Source organism: Doryrhamphus excisus, chromosome 17 (assembly GCF_030265055.1).
Source record: "Doryrhamphus excisus isolate RoL2022-K1 chromosome 17, RoL_Dexc_1.0, whole genome shotgun sequence".
Lineage (NCBI taxonomy): Eukaryota > Metazoa > Chordata > Actinopteri > Syngnathiformes > Syngnathidae > Doryrhamphus > Doryrhamphus excisus.
The window spans coordinates 15,971,977-15,992,861 of record NC_080482.1 but is presented as its reverse complement, the minus strand read 5'-3'; the positions used below and the strand labels follow the sequence as shown (position 1 = coordinate 15,992,861).

At 38.5% G+C, this 20,885-nt stretch overlaps 2 protein-coding genes across 4 annotated transcripts in view; both read right to left on the bottom strand.

The window, feature by feature from the left end:
- Positions 1-8,131, bottom strand: part of agmo (alkylglycerol monooxygenase) — an 85,273-nt gene extending 77,142 nt beyond the window's left edge. Inside the window, exon 1 of the mRNA XM_058054026.1 lies at positions 7,758-8,131. Within this exon, the coding sequence (XP_057910009.1) occupies positions 7,758-7,877 (120 nt within the window). The 5' untranslated portion in view covers positions 7,878-8,131. The remainder of the gene's footprint in view (positions 1-7,757) is intronic.
- Positions 8,132-10,503: 2,372 nt separating this feature from the next.
- The window catches only part of meox2a (mesenchyme homeobox 2a), a 61,750-nt gene continuing 51,368 nt past the window's right edge, over positions 10,504-20,885 (bottom strand). For all 3 annotated transcript variants that reach the window (XM_058052841.1, XM_058052838.1, XM_058052839.1), the window contains exons 6-7: positions 18,554-18,726; positions 10,504-12,805 (exon numbers count right to left, since the gene is read on the bottom strand). In XM_058052841.1, the coding sequence (XP_057908824.1) occupies positions 12,587-12,805; positions 18,554-18,726 (392 nt within the window). In that variant the 3' untranslated portion in view covers positions 10,504-12,586. The remainder of the gene's footprint in view (positions 12,806-18,553; positions 18,727-20,885) is intronic.

Here is a 20,885-nt window from a genome sequence, read left to right as displayed (position 1 = left end):
ACAGTTGTTTATTTGACTAAAAACACCAGGCAACATACTGGAACGTTGAATGTCAAGATAGCGGCGGCGGTGGCGTGAGTGGGCCGCGTTTAGCCTTCAAAGGGCGCACCACCAAAGAAACAAGCCGGCGGTGTCATGGCTCCCTCTCTAAGTGCGCTGGAAACATGTAATAACATCTTAATGGCTCTGTCAAACATGGAACAAATTAGTGCGGGACGGGGTGAGCAAACAGGTCACGCCTGCTAGCTCCGCCGCTGCCGCCGCTGCCGTTGCGGAGCTTTTCTGCCAGCCACTTGCGACACACGTGGACCTGAGTAGTGCTTGTGTTTTCATATTTTTACATGCAGGTGGTGTGTGTGTGTGTGTGTGCGTATCTCCAGAGAGTTATGATCGCATGCTAAATTCCAACATCTGGTCGCAACCTCAAGACGGAGTCAAAAGGCCCATTTCTTCCTTTCTGGATGTTTCTATTGGATAAATAACTGATTTGTAACATTTTTTTGGCAGCATGTTGACTAGTTGAAAGAAAATGGTCCCCCGAAATACAAAAAGATGTCCTCCATTGTTGTCCTTTGTTGACCATCGTCATACTATAAACACTAAATTATTATTTTATGATGGATAATAATGTTTTCTCCCATAAAACAATGAAAAACTTAGTGTGGACCCAAGCAATGGGAAGTCAACGTCATAAAATGCTCTGAAAGGGGACAAAACATCAACCAACATTGGCCCCATGCTCTGTCCAAAGTGCGGTCCGGGGGCCATTTCGTCCCGCTGTTGTGTTTTTATTGGCCCGCAGCACATTGAAGTCAAAATATTATGGGAATAAAGCCATAACTATGAGAAGAACATTTACAAGAAGAAAGTTGAAAATGTTTAAATTGAATTTGACAAGAATAAAGTCAAAATATTATGAGAAAAAAGTGGTAATAATAAAAAAAGCATAATTTTACAAAAATAACAGTGTAACGTGTAAAAATAAAGTCATCATAGCAGCATACAGTTGAAATATTACAGAAAAAACATGTAATTATTATTATAATTATTATATATTATATAATTATTATATAGAAAAATATAATATATATTATATATTATTGTTATTATATTATTATTATTATGAGAAACAAACAAATCAACAACAAGTGAAGTTGTCATTAAAAAAAAATTGGTTGCAGGAAAAGTTACAATAATATAACAAGAATAAAGCCAAAATATTATGAGAAAAAAGTGGTAATAAGAAAAAAAAGCATAATTTTAATTTCAAAAATAACAGTGTAACGTGAAAAAAATAAGGTCATCATAGCAGCATATAGTTGAAATATTACAGAAAACACATGTAATTATTATTATAATTATTATATATTATATATTTATTATATATAAAAATATAATATATATCATATATTATTGTTATTATATATTATTATTATGAGAAACAAGCAAATCAACAACAAGTGAAGTTGTCATTAAAAAAAATTGGTTGCAGGAAAAGTTACAATAATATAACAAGAATAAAGTCAAAATATTATGAGAAAAAAGTGGTAATAAGAAAAAAAAGCATAATTTTAATTTCAAAAATAACAGTGTAACGTGAAAAAAATAAGGTCATCATAGCAGCATATAGTTGAAATATTACAGAAAACACATTTAATTATTATTATAATTATTATATATTATATATTTATTATATATAAAAATATAATATATATCATATATTATTGTTATTATATATTATTATTATGAGAAACAAGCAAATCAACAACAAGTGAAGTTGTCATTAAAAAAAAATTGGTTGCAGGAAAAGTTACAATAATATAACAAGAATAAAGTCAAAATATTATGAGAAAAAAGTGGTAATAAGAAAAAAAAGCATAATTTTAATTTCAAAAATAACAGTGTAACGTGAAAAAAATAAGGTCATCACAGCAGCATACAGTTGAAATATTACAGAAAACACATTTAATTATTATTATAATTATTATATATTATATCATTATTATATATAAAAATATAATATATATCATATATTATTGTTATTATATATTATTATTATGAGAAACAAGCAAATCAACAACAAGTGAAGTTGTCATTTAAAAAAAAAAATTGGTTGCAGGAAAAGTTACAATAATATAACAAGAATAAAGCCAAAATATTATGGGAAATAATTAGAATTGTATAATAAACAGCACAGTTAGGAATGATTAAAAATTGTTGTAAATTTATGAAGTGAAAATATTAAGAGGAAAAAAAGCCGTCTACAAATGAGAACAAAAAGTCGCAATTTATGTTTTCTTAATGATGTTATTGGAATAAGATGAAAATATTATGAGAATAAAGTCACACTGTTGCAAAATATTTAAATTATGGAGTTCAAAATTGTGACGCTAATTTCAGAAGAAAGCAGAAGTATTCGGAAAATGTAAAAGAACAGCAAAAGTAGAAAAAAAACAGCAAAGAGCGATGTTCATAATAATAATATACTTTTCATAAAAGATCACTTCTTAGAATATCTATGTGTGTTGCTTTACAAAATAGCAAAGTAGCAAGTAGCTTCCTTTCATTTTTGATTATGCGGCACCCAGCAGAAGGTCCGGACACCCCAGGTCTAAACCATTCAACCACGGCAACCATCATGAAGGATCAAGATGGTCAAAAGTAGCACTTTAGGAAACAAATATATTCTTATAAGTCTACTTTATACAGCTTCTTGTGTATCATTTCATACCATTTTCTCCTGAGTTGGACCTCACATTTGCCGACCAGATGTCGGTACCCCACCCCACCACCCCCAGCCCCCCTTTTCAGACGTCGCACGGAGGTCATGCTTGACGAAAGGTTGGCTGCAAAACAGGCTAGTCTGACAAGACACTTTTATCCCCCCCCCCCCCCCCCCCCTCGTCTTTCACTACAATCACTCCGTGGCGGAGCTCTGGCAACATCCCACAAGACATCCACTACACAAGTCCACTACTAAAAGCTTCCACTTGTCCACTACAGCGTAAACTCACTAAAGAGACTAAACTGTAAACAGTGCAGCGTAAAAGTGAGTTAGCTCCTGAGTTAGCTCCTGCTAAGTGAGTTAGCTCCTGCTAACTCACTTTTACTGCTGCAGCCCTGCCGCAAAAACAAATGACTTGAAATCCCATTTAGCGAGGCCACTAGCGAGGCCACTAGCGAGGTCACTAGCGAGGTCACTAGCGAGGCCACTAGCCAGGCCACAGAGCCTCTCGTAAAAATTCCAAACAAACACAAGTTGTAGAACAATAATTAAAACACTTCACACGTCAGGAGCAAAAAAACACTTGAAAATTGAAATAATTGGAATCTTTTTAAAAAGCAGCAGAAATGGGAAAAAAAGAGCTGGAATTTTACGAGAATAAAATCGAAATATTATGAGAAAAAAAGTCACAAATTTCCAAGAATAAACTTGCAAATATGATTTGACTTCAGCATGAGTTGAAATATTAAAGACAAAATGTGGGGGGGGGGGGCGGGGCTGTTAAGTTGTATTATTATGATACTCTGGAATTTTGGTTGGAGGAAAATAAGTTCTAATATTATGGGAATAAAGTTAAAATATTATGGAAATAAAGTCCTGATATTATGAAAAAGTGACCTTTATTGATCTTATTTAAGAAGAAAGCTGAAATATTTGGAAAATGTTGAAAAAACAGCAAAAATGAGAAAACCAGAGCAATGAGTGAAGTTGACATTTTTGGGATGCTTTCAGCTATATAATAAATATATATATTATATTATATATATATATATAAATATATACAGTAAACCTCGGATATATCGGACTCGGATATATCGGAAATTCGCTCACAACGGACAGATAAAAAAGAAGCGATTTTTCTGTAATGCATTTCCAATAAAAATTCATTGCATATATCGGATTTTTTATAACGGATTTCGCCTATTTCGGACAAAATCTCCAGTCCCGTTCCAATGCATTTCCATGAAATTTCCCTCGCATATATCGGATGGCCGCATCGTGGCGCTCCGATTCGCCGAATCGTGACAGGCCGCTATACGACGTCATTTGCAGCGTTTGCAGCGTTGCCTGCGCGTCCAGGTACATTGGAAACATAGTCAAGGAAGTGCCTTTTTATAACGGATAAAATCCCATTTACGCATATACCGGATATAAATCCCATATATGCGTAAAACGGACATTTTCCGGTATACGCATATAACGGATTTCGCTTATATCGGACAAAACCAGTGGGAACAATTGAATCCGATATATCCGAGGTTTACTGTATTATGAAAAAGTGACCTTTATTGATCTTATTTAAGAAGAAAGCTGAAAAACAGCAAAAATGGGAAAACCAGAGCAATGAGTGAATTTGACATTTTTGGGATGCTTTCAGCTATATAATAAATATATATATTATATTTTATATATATATATATATATATATATAATAAAGCTGAGGGTGCAGTTTTTTCTTGAAATGTATCAAACTTAGCATCAGCACGGCATCCTTTCATTTTTCACTATGTGGCCCTCACCGATTTAAGCAACACAACAACCAGAGGAGCCGTTTGGGAACCGAACTAGCTTGTGATCACTAACAAATAGAAGCAGACCTTGACAAATATTTATGTACATAAAAAACAAAGTTTCATCAACAGGTTGCATTTGTTCTCCTAATAAATGTAGTGTTGGTAATAAAGACTCTTTCGATTTTCCCAGGGAAAACAGCAGCTCTTGTGAAGGAATCTGATTCTTTGATTCAGAGAATTAGCCAGAAATCTGATTAGGAATTGTTCAAGAAGGAAAAAGCGGACTGTTCCACTTGCTGCACAATCTTTGCATGCCGCATTAAATCCGTCAAAGGCTTTTTATTTCCTGGCCGTTTTTTTGAGCTGGGGGTAAACATTTGACAGGTGAGTTCATGTAAAAGCGTACTGATCATGTACTGCAGTACAATAGCAAGATCATAAACCTGCGTATTGCAAAGTCAACTTACACCAAAGTCAGTTGCTTTCCTTCCACTCGCTCAAAGAACCGCTTTGGCTGACGCAGCATTTGGCATTTCACGGTTTCAAGTGCGTGCGGAGGGCTTCACGTGGTCAATACCCGTTGGCTGTAATTATGCGGCCCGGACAGCAGGTCCAATTGGCCCCTGAAGCCCAACATTCTTCCCAGCTCCACATCCCATTATATATGACTGCTATGTGGCTAGCGAGCGACATGCTGCTGGGATGATGGGTGACATCCTCTCGGATGCCCAGATGTCTCAATCTCAAAGGACACACGTCTGCTTCGAATATGCATAAGAGCACCAAGAACCCAATCTGAAGGAAAACCAAGACCTGACACTATTTTTTAACATTCATTCATAAATTACAGCCTATTATTAGTCAAACATCATTCATTTATTCACTCATTCATTTATTTATCCTTACGAGGGTCACAGGGGTGCTTGAGCCTATCCCAGCTGTCTTGGGGCGAGAGGCGGGGTTCACCCCGGACTGGTGGCCAGCCAATCACAGGGCACATATACACAAACAACCATTCACACTCACATTCATACCTATGGACAATTATTATTTAGCAAATACAAATCTACGCCATTCAGAAGGTGCATTCACAGATGTTGTGATGACACACAAGCACCAGCACCTTCATCACAGGCTTTTATTGGAGCTTTGACTGATCTCACAACAGGCCCAATAATCCCAGACGAGGGCTAAAGTTAAAAGATAAAACCCAAATCTGAACCAATGTGAAACAATCTTGCATGTAACAAAGTACAGTAAACCTCGGATATATCGGATTCAATTGTTCCCACTGGTTTTGTCCGATATAAGCGAAATCCGTTATATGTGTATACCGGAAAATGTCCGTTTTACGCATATATGGGATTTGTATCCGGTATATGCGTAAATGGGATTTTATCCGTTATAAAAAGGCACTTCCTTGACTATGTTTCCAATGTACCTGGACGCGCAGGCAACGCTGCAAACGCTGCAAATGACGTCGTATAGCGGCCTGTCACGATTCGGCGAATCGGAGCGCCACGATGCGGCCATCCGATATATGCGAGGGAAATTTCATGGAAATGCATTGGAACGGGACTGGAGATTTTGTCCGAAATAGGCGAAATCCGTTATAAAAAATCCGATATATGCAATGAATTTTTATTGGAAATGCATTACAGAAAAATCGCTTCTTTTTTATCTGTCCGTTGTGAGCGAATTTCCGATATATCCGAGTCCGATATATCCGAGGTTTACTGTAGTCGGTTTGTCCTCTACTGTTTCCTGCCGCCAAAACAAGTTCTCAAATGAAGCATCCTCCACGTTGCCAACTCACGGCCGGGGCTTTTTTTTTTTTTATTGCGTACGACTGCTAAATAACGTGATGGGGATGAACAGGATGTCCGCATCAACAATATGTTCAATCCAGTCCTCATTTAAATAATTTATCATAATTTATTTCAAATGTTTTTCAGGATTTTATTTATTCTATAGAGAACTCTAATTAATCTCTATCAAATGTATATTTGTTCATACAGTAAACCTCGGATATATCGGACTCGGATATATCGGAAATTCGCTCACAACGGACAGATAAAAAAGAAGCGATTTTTCTGTAATGCATTTCCAATAAAAATTCATTGCATATATCGGATTTTTTATAACGGATTTCGCCTATTTCGGACAAAATCTCCAGTCCCGTTCCAATGCATTTCCATGAAATTTCCCTCGCATATATCGGATGGCCGCATCGTGGCGCTCCGATTCGCCGAATCGTGACAGGCCGCTATACGACGTCATTTGCAGCGTTTGCAGCGTTGCCTGCGCGTCCAGGTACATTGGAAACATAGTCAAGGAAGTGCCTTTTTATAACGGATAAAATCCCATTTACGCATATACCGGATATAAATCCGATATATGTGTAAAACTGACATTTTCCGGTATACGCATATAACGGATTTCACTTATATCGGACAAAACCAGTGGGAACAATTGAATCCGATATATCCGAGGTTTACTGTATTTTTAGGAATCTTGAACCACAAATGCCGAGGTTCCAACCCCAGCCTGGCAAACCGCCGTTGTTGTTCCGTAAACTTGCAGCATCTCTCTCACGCACTTGTTGATTTCGGGGAATTGGGTGTGTTTTTTTTTCCATTTGCAGCATTTTTCTTTTATTTCTTTTACATGCGTTTTTCAATCCTGCACGGTTTATGTGACTGAAGCATTTTTAACTTGCAGCACGTTCCTGTTGCATCTGTTTTATGGTGTTGCTGGTTTGGCATCATGTCTGTGTTTGGAGCTTTGGGATGTCGCTGGCTCAAGGATATGAATGCTTCTCAAAATGTACAATGCTTTCATACCCATTCACTAATTATGTTGCCCACATCATTAATGATTATGACTATGACATACTGTACATATATAAATCCAATCTGGTCAACAATGCATTGAAATGCTTGACACTAAACAATGACAACTAGCTAAAGCTATGACAGTAATACATAAACAGTAGGCTATTGTAATAAGTATAACGTTAATAATGGTCTGAAAATGAGCATTATCTTTTATTATCTTACATTTACAGTATTTTACAAGTACATAATACTTTACAAGTCATTCATTGATTTTGCATCGATTTATTTAGTTGACATTTACTCGTGTGACACACTTCCGTTCAATTAGGGATCACGTGATGTGTGCGCGCGACTGTGTGTGTGTGTGTGTGTGTGTGTGTGTGTGTGTGTGTGTGTGCCCACCTGATGAACGTACTCAGGAACATCTTCAACTTTCTCGAAGGACGACTCATTGGGCGACAGCATGTAGAACATCGCCCGGAGCTCCGACGTTACCGAGCCGAGCTGAACGCTGTCCGCCATCACCTGCTCAGGTAAGAAGGTGTTTAAAAAAAAAAAAAACAACAAGAAAAAATAAGGAAGACGAGGAAAGTTATATCCTCCGCGTCGTCGTACCACCACTCGCCGTGTGTGGTCTTCCGCCAAGGCGTATTTATAAAGTCAGGCGGAGGTAAAGTAGGTCAGTTGCCGGCAGGAGGAGTCATTCTGGAATAACTATTATATAACAGTAATACGTCTTGTGAGTGCAAATACAAAGTTGCTTGTTTACATTTGATGTGGGGGGGTCCTATTTCCAGTGGCTCACATATATTATTGTTATTGCTATAACACACCGATGACGTCACTCTATTATTATGTTCGTTGCTTATAATGTGAAAAAACTTCCCAAACACATGGTTAGTTAAAAACAAAACACAGTAATGGTTTGTATTATTTTAGCTATAGAAATACTTTTTGTTGTGTGGAGTTATTGCAAACTACTACATATTTAGAAACATTTGCTCCTTTTATGTGCAAATGTAGATGAAAGGTCGGAATAATGAGATAAAATTCCCTATTTATAACATAAGATAGATAGGAAGTCAGAATTATGAGACAAAAAGTCAAAACACAGTAATGGTTTGTATTATTTTAGCTATAGAAATACTTTTTGTTGTGTGGAATTATTGCAAACTACTACATATTTAGAAACATTGGCTCCTTTCATGTGCAAATGTAGATGAAAGGTTGGAATGATGAGATAAAATTCCCTATTTATAACATAAGATAGATAGGAAGTCAGAATTATGAGACAAAAAGTCAAAACACAGTAATGGTTTGTATTATTTTAGCTTTAGAAATACTTTTTGTTGTGTGGAATTATTGCAAACTACTACATATTTAGAAACATTGGCTCCTTTCATGCGCAAATATAGATGAAAGGTTGGAATGATGAGATAAAATTCCCTATTTATAACATAAGATAGATAGGAAGTCAGAATTATGAGACAAAAAGTCAAAACACAGTAATGGTTTGTATTATTTTAGCTTTAGAAATACTTTTTGTTGTGTGGAATTATTGCAAACTACTACATATTTAGAAACATTTGCTCCTTTCATGTGCAAATGTAGATGAAAGGTCGGAATGATGAGATAAAATTCCCTATTTATAACATAAGATAGATAGGAAGTCAGAATTATGAGACAAATGAGTCAAAATTCTGAGATAAAAAAGTCAGAGTTATGAGACAAAAAGTCACGATTATGAGATACAAACCTTCTTCGCTGGAGCCTGACATAATAATTTTGACTTTTCATCTCATAATTGACTTTTATACATCACAGTTATCACAATTTGGACTTGTAATTTAATTTTTTCATATCAAAAGTATGATTTACCATTAGATTTTTTTTTCTTTGTTGTTGCGGAAATGGGCTTCCACACCCACAAGACAATAAATAAAACTTTTTGAATTGTGAAAACATTATGTTATATACATGATTGCATCAGGACTCAACCTTGAAAGAACTTTAAAACTGTCATTTCACCGAACCACCTGACCTGCGTCATCATTTAGATCACACGTAGCCTTGTGATGCACAAGTGACTGCCATTTCATGGCCATTTCCAATTGCCGTTTTAAGAAAGTCTCTAATAGAAAGCGTCTCATTCCTGGGAGGGCAAAAAAAAAAAAAAAAAAAAATGTGATTGTTCAGATAAATTGGCCTCCTGGGTCGGTCTCGGTGTCTCAGCGAGGCGAAAGATGAGATCACGGCGTGAAATTATTTTCATCTTGGGCTCCAGAGCAGAATCCGATCCTTTGTAGCTTTTCTCCCCGAGTCCTTGCCAGCAGTCCAAACACTGGCCCCGGTCCGGGGTGAAGGTAAATTTAGCACGCACCTCCAGTGCTGCGTTCATGTGTGTGACATAAGCAGTTGGACTTGCCTGAAAATCTTTCATTTGTTTCAGGACAGGAAGTCATGGTGTTTGCATATAAACCTATCTTGCAGCTTATTTACACTTCATTCCCATGTTGATGTGACTTGATCAGGTGACACCCTTGTCAATAAACGTGTTGGCTTTAATGGAAGTCATAAAGTCATAACACTTCTAACTTGCTAACTTTCTGTCTTTGTTTTGTTAGCTTTTCCCACTGAAAAAAAAATCAGGGGTACTTATGACGGAAAAAGTCATAACAACATTTTCAAAATCTTGATATCTATACATATATATAGTCATGAAGTGAAAAAATATACTTTATATTTTATTACTGTTTAATGAGAGGGACCGGGCCTAAACCAGGGGTGTCCAAAGTGCGGCTCGCCTTTTTTTTTTTTCTTGGATCACGGCACATTCCAAAAATATAATTTGTAAAACAAAAATAAAAAAAGTAAAAATCAGCAGTAATAGAATCCGATTATTAAGAGAAAAAAGCTGCAACACAAGAAAAAAGCTGAAAAAATGTAAATCATTTTAGTAGCATGAAGTCGAAATGACCTTTTTTTTCCATTTGTAAAATTATGAGAAATAAACAAAACGACAAGTAAAGATGTCATTTTTGGAATTTGGAATTTTGTGAGGGAAAATGTGATTGCAAGAAAAGGTTATGACAGTAAAATCAATTACGAGAAAATATTTACAAGAAGAAAAATGAAATAGTTGGGGGAAAACAGCTGTCATTTTATAATAATAAAGAATAATGTCAAAATATTAACAAAGTAACACTGCAACAAGAAAACATGATTTTATCCATTTTAGAAGAATAAACTGGCAATACAAGCAGGAAAGAAAAGGTCATTTTAGTTGAAAATATTAAAAATTTTTACAAGTCATAATATGAGAAAAACAGAGTTGTTGCTTTTGGGAAAATTAGGTTGGAGAAAAAGTTGTTGAGAAGGAGTCCAAATATGGGCATAAAGTAATTATAGTACTATTTTTTTTACTCAGTATGTGGACCTGGCTGGAAAGAGTCTGGACACCCATGGTCTAAACTATCGGAATAAAACATCTTAGCTGACGAGGCTAGTTAGTGTCATAAAATATCTTAATATGGAATTAATTACATTTTTAGAATATCCCCAGGTATACTACTATGTGTAGTATTAATATCAGTATCAGATGGATACTAGGGTATTGAGATGGTTGTTGTTCAGTTCTCTTGTGTTTATTTTCACAATTAATTTTTTATGCTTTGTTGTTGTGTCGTTCATATTGTTGTACAATATGGAAAAATGAGAAACATTAGTAGTTTTTTTTTTATTTTGCTCAAACAATAGTATGTAATGAGTGTTGAGCTTGGTACATTGTGTTATATTGTTGTATTAAATACAGTGTCACCTCGGTTTTTGTTATTACTTTGATCCAAACGGGCAGGCGAAAACCGAGATGTACAAAAAAAACCCAAGCAGTTTTTTTTCTCCGTAGAAAATCATGGAAACCCAATTCCTTTGTTCCGGACGCCCAAAAATCCAATCGTCCATCCATTTTTCGATCCCACTTATCCTCATTAGGGTCTCGTGGGTATGCTGGAGCCTATCCCAGCTGTCTTCGGGAGAGAGGCGGGGTCCACCCTGGACTGGGGGCCAGCCAATCCCAGGGCACATATAGACAAACAACCATTCACACTCACATTCATTGCAATGTCTTTTTACTGCCGCTTGGTTGACATCACTCCTGCTACTTGCTAGCATACTTGTTAGCATAACAGCAAAGACTGTTGTGACCACATAGACGTGCTGGGCCGCAGTCTGAAATCCCCCGACACAATATCAGAGATTTGAGATTATCCAATTTTCATTCATTCATTTATCCTCACGAGGGTCGCAGGCGTGCTGGAGCCTATCCCATCTGACTTCCGTGCGAGAGGCGGGGTCCACCCTGGACTGGGGGCCAGCCAATCACAGGGCACATATAGACAAACAACCATTCACACTCACATTCATACCTATGGACAATTTGGAGTGGCTAATTAACCTAGCATGTTTTTGGAATGAAATACATTTACATGGAATACATTTTATGGAGAATAAGTCTAGTATCGAGAAATGAGGAACGGATGGAACTTTTTCAGTGTAAATTTTTCAAACTGTAGTTTCTAATGTGTAATACTGCAAAAAAAAAAAAACTAAAACAATTTCAGTTGAAAACTGTGTCAAAACTGTGGAAAAGTGTAGTTTCATACAAAATTGTACAAAAAATGTGGGTGAAAGGTGAATTGACTGTATTGTTAAATCGTTCAAATGAATTTGTATGTAAGATTGGAATCATGATAACAAATTAAAAGCAAAAAAAAAAAAACGGGTACCAGTACCGGCCATACCGGATATTTACTTGGTATCAGATCCATAGCAGACTTTGCAGGATGTCCCGGGATAGAAGCTTGTCAAGCTGAAGATAGAACACAGAACCTCAGTGAGCGCAGACCAAATCAATTGTCGCGGGGCGATGATGGATTTTCATCGTGAAAATGTCTTGAATGGGACGCTTCAGTCAGCAGACCTCAAAAGTCATGCTACAAAATTCCGAAAAAGGTCTTATTTGCAGGAAGAACGGCATTGCAGGGCGGACTGGGTGACGTGCGATCCGTGTGTCGGAGGCAGTGCAAATCAAACATGGAATGTTTACACTTGTACTTGTACTGCTTTAGTCAGAGTAGCCAAAATCTCACCTTTATAATATTCCTACTGTGGCGTCAGGATATTATCTCCTACACTTATTTAGCATCGTTGTACGACGATGTTGCAAAACAGGATCATAAGTGAGCGTGCTCCGAGCTCTGGTCGCTGTCATGACTGTCGTCATTGGCCAGAGAGTCCGTGGAGTGGTGCAAAGCCGCCATGCCGGAGAATTCGGACGGCAGCAGTGTCCCCTTTTTCACGTTCACCAGTTCTTTCTCCCGGGCCGCCGCACCCTGCTGACCGCCCTTCACGCGCTTCCACTTCATCCTCCGGTTCTGGAACCACACCTTTACCTGTTTGAGAAATACAAAAGATATTTCGTGGTGATGATCCACTCGTGCCAAAATGAAAGGCTGCAAGGGCCATGGTGGGATTTCTTAAAGCAATATACTTAAAAAAAAAAAAAACTACATATTTAAGTCCTTCCATACAATCCACTATTTCTTCTTAAATATTTTATGTCAATTTCATAATATTATGCATTTATTCCCATAATATTTTCATTTTATTCCCATAATATTATGACTTTTTTCCCATCCTACCAGAACTTTTCCCAACCTAATTTTCCCCAAATTATCTATTTTTTTTTGTTTTAACAGTAAACTGTAAGTTTTAAAAAACAAGCTATTTTCTCTTTAATATTTCAATTTCAACAAAACAGTTTCCTCATAATATTACAAGCTGATTCTCATTATTCTTAGTATTCTCATTCATTATTCTCACTGTCTTCTGGTTAGTATATTACAGCTGTTTTTTTCCATTCGTTTCAATTTTCTTCTCGGAATTATGACTTTATTCCTATATTTTCCACTTGATTCTCATCACATTATGACTTTTTCCACAAAAAATATATTTATAAAAAAATTTAAAAATTTAAAAATTTAAAAATTTAAAAATTTAAAAATTTAAAAAATTAAAAAATTAAAAAATTAAAAAATTAAAAAATTAAAAAATTTAAAAATTTAAAAATTTAAAAATTTAAAAATTTAAAAATTTAAAAATTTAAAAATTTAAAAATTTATACAAAAAATATTACTTTCTTTGTTGTTTTGTTCCTTTTAAATATTAAATATATTTAATATTAAATACAGTAAACCTCGGATATATCGGACTCGAATATATCGGAAATTCGCTCACAACGGACAGATAAAAAAGAAGCGATTTTTCTGTAATGCATTTCCAATAAAAATTCATTGCATATATCGGATTTTTTATAACGGATTTCGCCTATTTCGGACAAAATCTCCAGTCCCGTTCCAATGCATTTCCATTTAAATTCCCTCGCATATATCGGATGGCCGCATCGTGGCGCTCCGATTCGCCGAATCGTGACAGGCCGCTATACGACGTCATTTGCAGCGTTTGCAGCGTTGCCTGCGCGTCCAGGTACATTGGAAACATAGTCAAGGAAGTGCCTTTTTATAACGGATAAAATCCCATTTACGCATATACCGGATATAAATCCCATATATGCGTAAAACGGACATTTTCCGGTATACGCATATAACGGATTTCGCTTATATCGGACAAAACCAGTGGGAACAATTGAATCCGACATATCCGAGGTTTACTGTATCAATATCTAATTGATTTAATATTAATTAATTAACATAACTGTATGTCACTAAAATGCTGCTTTTCCTCATAATATTGTATTCTCATAAAATGAAAACATGTTCCCGTTAGAGTAACACTTTTTTTCTCCTAATATTTTTACTTTGTTGTAAAATCTGTGCAGATTTTCACATTTTTCCTGTTGTTTTTTTTTTTAGTTTGTTGTTAAATTATATTTTTTAAATGTGCCACAGACCACAAATGACCCCCAGGCCACATTTTGGACACCCCTACACTAGTGATTTGCTTCAGCGCTCTTCTACAATGCATGGGAAATCAAAAGCAAAAGTCATTTTTTTAAGATTTTTTAAAGAACACCAAAGATCAGAATCAGAAAAGGTGCTGGAATTGTATCAGGCTTCGCTACACGTCTTAAAAGGCAGCTGCAAGCTATCCATCAGTGAGCTATGGATGTGGGAGCCGTAGGTTTGACCTTTTGACTGACATGCCGGTGACATACAAGCGAAGACTCAGCAGTTTGTAGAGTGATGATTACCGGGAGGGATAGGAGAGCCGGGGGGGGGGGGGGGACTCGGGTCACGCGGGTTGGTACGGGTTTATTTTGGTTGAGTTTGGAATCAGATTGGTGACACGCTGGAGAGCACAAACATTTATCTTATGCATGACGTATGCGAAGCCCTCCGCATTCCACTCAAGTCCCGGGGGGGGGGGGGGGGGGGGGGGGCCTTGAGAAGCTCCCCCTTCCAGACCTGAACCCTCCGTGGACCTGCAGTGACCTCAGCTCCCCAACACGTGCGTGAGAGTCGGCTACTTGGCAGGTTAGCGTTTTCCCTGCGTGGTTAATTAGAGGATGGAATCTTGGAAAAAGTCTTCCGCTTCCTGATTGTTTGCATCGATTGAGCGTGGAATATCGCGGCGTGCTCTGCGGCGCGAGACGCTCACTGAACGCAGACACAGATTGGCGGCGGAGAAGTCACATGGCAGTAAGGCCAAAGCTGCCATCCGATAGTGATTGCGGCCGTTAGTTCTCCTTGTTGCGGCGTGACATGGATCACATGGTGATCTATGACATTTATCGCCTTTTTTCCTCGCCTATTCGGGGACAAAAGCAGCACCGGGGGCCATCAGATAGTACATGGACTTTGGGATTTTTGGCGGTTTCCAATAGGGGTGTCAAGATAGTGCCACTACGGGACTTTTGTACAGGACAGGTTTTGCACACAGTTGCAATGTCTTTTTACTGCCGCTTGGTTGACATCACTCCTGCTACTTGTTAGCATACTTGTTAGCATAACAGCAAAGACTGTTGTGACCACATAGACGTGCTGGGCCGCAGTCTGAAATCCCCCGACACAATATCAGAGATTTGAGATTATCCAATTTTCATTCATTCACTTATCCTCACGAGGGTCGCGGTCGTGCTGGAGCCTATCCCATGTGACTTCCGTGCGAGAGGCGGGGTACACCCTGGACTGGTGGCCATCCAATCCCAGAGCACATTTAGACAAACAACCATTCACACTCACATTCATACCTATGTATATTATATATTATATTCATTCATTCGTTCATTCATTTTCTACCGCTTTTCCTCACGAGGGTCGCGGGGGGTGCTGGAGCCTATCCCAGCTGTCTTCGGGCGTAAGGCGGGGTACACCCTGGACTGGTCGCCAGCCAATCACAGAGCACATATAGACAAACAACCATTCACACTCACATTCATACCTATGGACAATTTGGAGTGGCTAATTAACCTAGCATGTTTTTGGAATGTGGGAGGAAACCGGAGTACCCGGAGAAAACCCACGCATGCATGGGGAGAACATGCAAACTCCACACAGAGATGGCCGAGGGTGGGGAAAGACAAAATAAGAAGCCAAAAAGTTACCACTTCCACACAAACTACGAGGAGAACTCATTCATTTATTTTCTACCGCTTTTCCTCACAAGGGTCATGGGGGTGCTGGAGCCTATCCCAGTTGTCTTGGGGCGAGAGGCGGGGTACACCCTGGACTGGTGGCCAGCCAATCCCAGGGCACATATAGACAAACAACCATTCACACTCACATTCATACCTATGGACAATTTGGAGTTACTAATTAACCTAGCATGTTTTTGGAACGTGGGAGGAAACCAACATGCAAACTCCCTGGGAATTGAACCCTGGTCCCCTAGCTGTGTGGCCTGTGTGCTAACTACTAGTCCATTATCCAATATTGTTTTTTTTTTTTTTGTTTGTTTTAGTTGTTGCTGCTAACAGCCCAATAAGTAAACACACATAAAAGTACTACTGTGTTGAATAAAAAACTCCAATTATGTCGTTATGCCAAACTATGAACTTTACCAACTTTTTACCAAATAACGCATGCTAGGAAACTGGAAGCACTCCCAGCAATGCTACAAAATATCAAAAAAATTGACAGTATATTTATGTTTTTGGGGGGCTGCCAGAAATAGTGCGTTCACAGCAGTAACTAATTTATGTGATTAATCAGAATTGGCCGTGGTTAATGCAGCTGTATCATGGCAATCCACGCCTTATGTTTATGACGACAGACGCCGTGCAATTTGTTGCGTATGGTGAGTATACTCGGAAATCGCAGACAAGAAACTCAAAACACAGTGAAATCAACTGCAGTTAGGTGGCGTCTTTGAATGCAACACCTCATCGCTCATAGGAACACGATTAAGGTGAATCACATGGTGTGCTACTATGAAAGAAACCAGGGTTAGGTAAATACAGTAAACCTCGGATATATCGGACTCGGATATATCGGAAATTGGCTCACAACGGACAGATAAAAAAGAAGCGATTTTTCTGTAATGCATTTCCAATAAAAATTCATTGCATATATCGGATTTTTTATAACGGATTTCGCCTATTTCGGACAAAATCTCCAGTCCCGTTCCAATGCATTTCCATGAAATTTCCCTGGCATATATCGGATGGCCGCATCGTGGCGCTCCGATTCGCCGAATCGTGACAGGCCGCTATACGACGTCATTTGCAGCGTTTGCAGCGTTGCCTGCGCGTCCAGGTACATTGGAAACATAGTCAAGGAAGTGCCTTTTTATAACGGATAAAATCCCATTTACGCATATACCGGATATAAATCCCATATATGCGTAAAACAGACATTTTCCGGTATACGCATATAACGGATTTCGCTTATATCGGACAAAACCAGTGGGAACAATTGAATCCGATATATCCGAGGTTTACTGTAGAATAAAAAATAAATAAATAGAAATAGATGAAATAATAGAATAATAAATAGAAATAAATAGAATTTGCTGTCTTTTAGCTACAGTATATTATTAGTGCTATGTATATTATATATTATATTCATTCATTCATTCATTCATTTTCTACCGCTTTTCCTCACGAGGGTCGCGGGGGGGGTGCTGGAGCCTATCCCAGCTGTCTTCGGGCGTAAGGCGGGGTACACCCTGGACTGGTCGCCAGCCAATCACAGGGCACATATAGACAAACAACCATTCACACTCACATTCATACCTATGGACAATTTGGAGTGGCTAATTAACCTAGCATGTTTTTGGAATGTGGGAGGAAACCGGAGTACCCGGAGAAAACCCACGCATGCACGGGGAGAACATGCAAACTCCACACAGAGATGGCCGAGGGTGGAATTGAACCCTGGTCTCCTAGCTGTGAGGTCTGTGCGCTAACCCCTAGACCACCGTGCCGCCTATATATTATATATTATATATTATATATTATATATTATATATTATATATTATATATTATATATTATATATTATATATTATATATTATATATTATATATTATATATTATATATTATATATTATATATTAGTGCTGTCCTGTCTTTTATGTTTCTTTCAATAAAACACTGTTAAAGTGGACATACTTCAGACACAGTTGCACATGATGATTAATCATGATTAATTCATTTGAAAACTGATTAATCCCAAAATATAAATGAATCATTTGACACCCAAATGTGTTTTTGAGATGGAATGCTGGATGTGGCCACCCTCACTTTGAGCCCCCTTTTTTAGGATACATAGTGAAGCCTTTTCTGTTATTGTTTTTTTTTTTTTTTTACAGTTTTCTTAATGTTAGAAAATCATTTAAAAGTCCCTTTTGAGATGAAAAACTTTTTGGTAATCAGCATATCCTCTTTGTTGGGCTTTGTTAAAACGACACGCGGTCATCGGGACCATCAGAGGCGCCGTGTGGCGTCCAGCGGCTTCCTTCCTGGAGCTATTTGTCTCCTGTTATTCAGCTCGCTTATTTTTAAGAGCATTTCATTCACGGGAAGGAAGTGACTTGCTAGACAGCACTTCCTTCCCATCTCAGCACCTTGGAAGAATAGACAGCATCTGGAAGGGGATCGTCCCATCATCCGCCACATCTGGAGCACAATGGCCTCCACAGCCACAAAAACGGTAGTCCAAGATTCGGGATTTTGGTACCTACTTGTCTCTCTGTGAGGTCGAGGTTGACGGCGATCTCGTATCGCCTCAGTCGGGTTAGGTAGTTGTGGTGGGCGAACTCGGCCTCCAGCTCCCGGATCTGCTCCTTGGTGAAGGCCGTCCTCTCCTTCCTGGGCTTGCTGCTCAGATCCGACTTGTAACTCCCGTCCTGGGATTCTACCACGCAAACAAAGCAGGTGTTGCCCGTTAATGTCCGTCTCCTTCTGCTTGAGCCGCCATCATGTGACTTCAACATTTCCTGGAAAATTCCAGTCACGGTCTCTAAACGTATGATGTCGCAACACCCGGAAACATGCCTCATGTGGTCTGTGGCACATGAATGTGTGTATTTTTAACGTATATAACGTATATTTTTCTGCACGTTTCTAGTCTTTTCATCTCCACTCCAACTTGAAAGGAAAACTCCAGCCAGGGTGAAGAATTCTAGATGTTCTTCTTTGAGTGTCTGAATGGAAGGAGTAAGGCGGTCCCCACCACAAATACGTTTGGCGCTACCCTCGCTCATAAAAACATTAGAAATGGGACTCGATGGGCTTCTTAGCACACCAGAGAATAAGAAGACGTAGCACGAGGATCAGTACTGCCAACTTTGTCGCTATAATTAGCGAGTATTCAAACCCGTTTAGATGCTGTTTTTCAAAAAGCAACAACTTTTTCTGGTCTTATTGAACACTTTTGGATAACGACGTGAAAGCATGTATGGCTCCACTCAATGAGAAGCGTTGTTTTTCCACATAGGTGCACATGCATCATGCCTAATTATGCAAAGACCCCCCCCCCCCCCCCCCAACTCCAAGTCCACCACAACTACGTTCCAGCACTGGTTATCCATTGTGTCTTTTACCCCCAAAAGCTAAAAAAAAAAAAAGTCCAAGCAAATAAAAGATATACAGTAAACTCGGATATATCGGATTCAATTGTTCCCACTGGTTTTGTCCGATATAAGCGAAATCCGTTATATGCGTATACCGGAAAATGTCCGTTTTACGCATATATGGGATTTATATCCGGTATATGCGTAAATGGGATTTTATCCGTTATAAAAAGGCACTTCCTTGACTATGTTTCCAATGTACCTGGACGCGCAGGCAACGCTGCAAACGCTGCAAATGACGTCGTATAGCGGCCTGTCACGATTCGGCGAATCGGAGCGCCACGATGCGGCCATCCGATATATGCCAGGGAAATTTCATGGAAATGCATTGGAACGGGACTGGAGATTTTGTCCGAAATAGGCGAAATCCGTTATAAAAAATCCGATATATGCAATGAATTTTTATTGGAAATGCATTACAGAAAAATCGCTTCTTTTTTATCTGTCCGTTGTGAGCGAATTTCCGATATATCCGAGTCCGATATATCCGAGGTTTACTGTATATATTACTGCTGTCCTGTCTTTTATGTTTCTTTCAATAAAACACTGTTAAAGGTTAAAGGACATACTTCAGACACAGTTGCACATGATGATTAATCATGATTAATTCATTTGAAAAGTGATTAATCTCAAAATGTAAATGAATCATTTGACACCCAAATGTGTTTTTGAGATGGAATGCTGGATGTGGCCACCCTCACTTTGAGCCCCCTTTTTTAGGATACATAGTGAAGCCTGTTTTCTGTTATTGTTTTTTTTTTTTTTACAGTTTCCTTAATGTTAGAAAATCATTTAAAAGTCCCTTTTGAGATGAAAAACGTTTTGGTAATCAGCATATCCTCTTTGTTGGGCTTTGTTAAAACGACACCCTCAGTCTACCTTGTTTAACACTCCTGATGTCCAAGTGTCTCCTTGTCCAGTGTAGTTGCACTTTAGAAGGATTGTGTGCTGGTCCGCATGAAGCCAAAGCAGGGGCGAGCAAACTGCGGCCCGGGGGGGCCACAAGTGTTTGAATACGGCCCGTCCGTTCTTTCCAAAAGTATTTCATTTAAACTCAACATATATATTCATTCATTCATTCATTTTCTACCACTTTTCCTCACGAGGGTCGCGGGGGGTGCTGGAGCCTATCCCAGCTGTCTTCGGGCGTAAGGCGGGGTACACCCTGGACTGGTCGCCAGCCAATCACAGGGCACATATAGACAAACAACCATTCACACTCACATTCATACCTATGGACAATTTGGAGTGGCTAATTAACCTAGCATGTTTTTGGAATGTGGGAGGAAACCGGAGTACCCGGAAAAAACCCACGCATGCACGGGGAGAACATGCAAACTCCACACAGAGATGGCCGAGGGCGGGGAAAGACAAAATAAGAAGCCAAAAAGTTACCACTTCCACACAAACTAGGAGGAGAACTCATTCATTGATTTTCTAC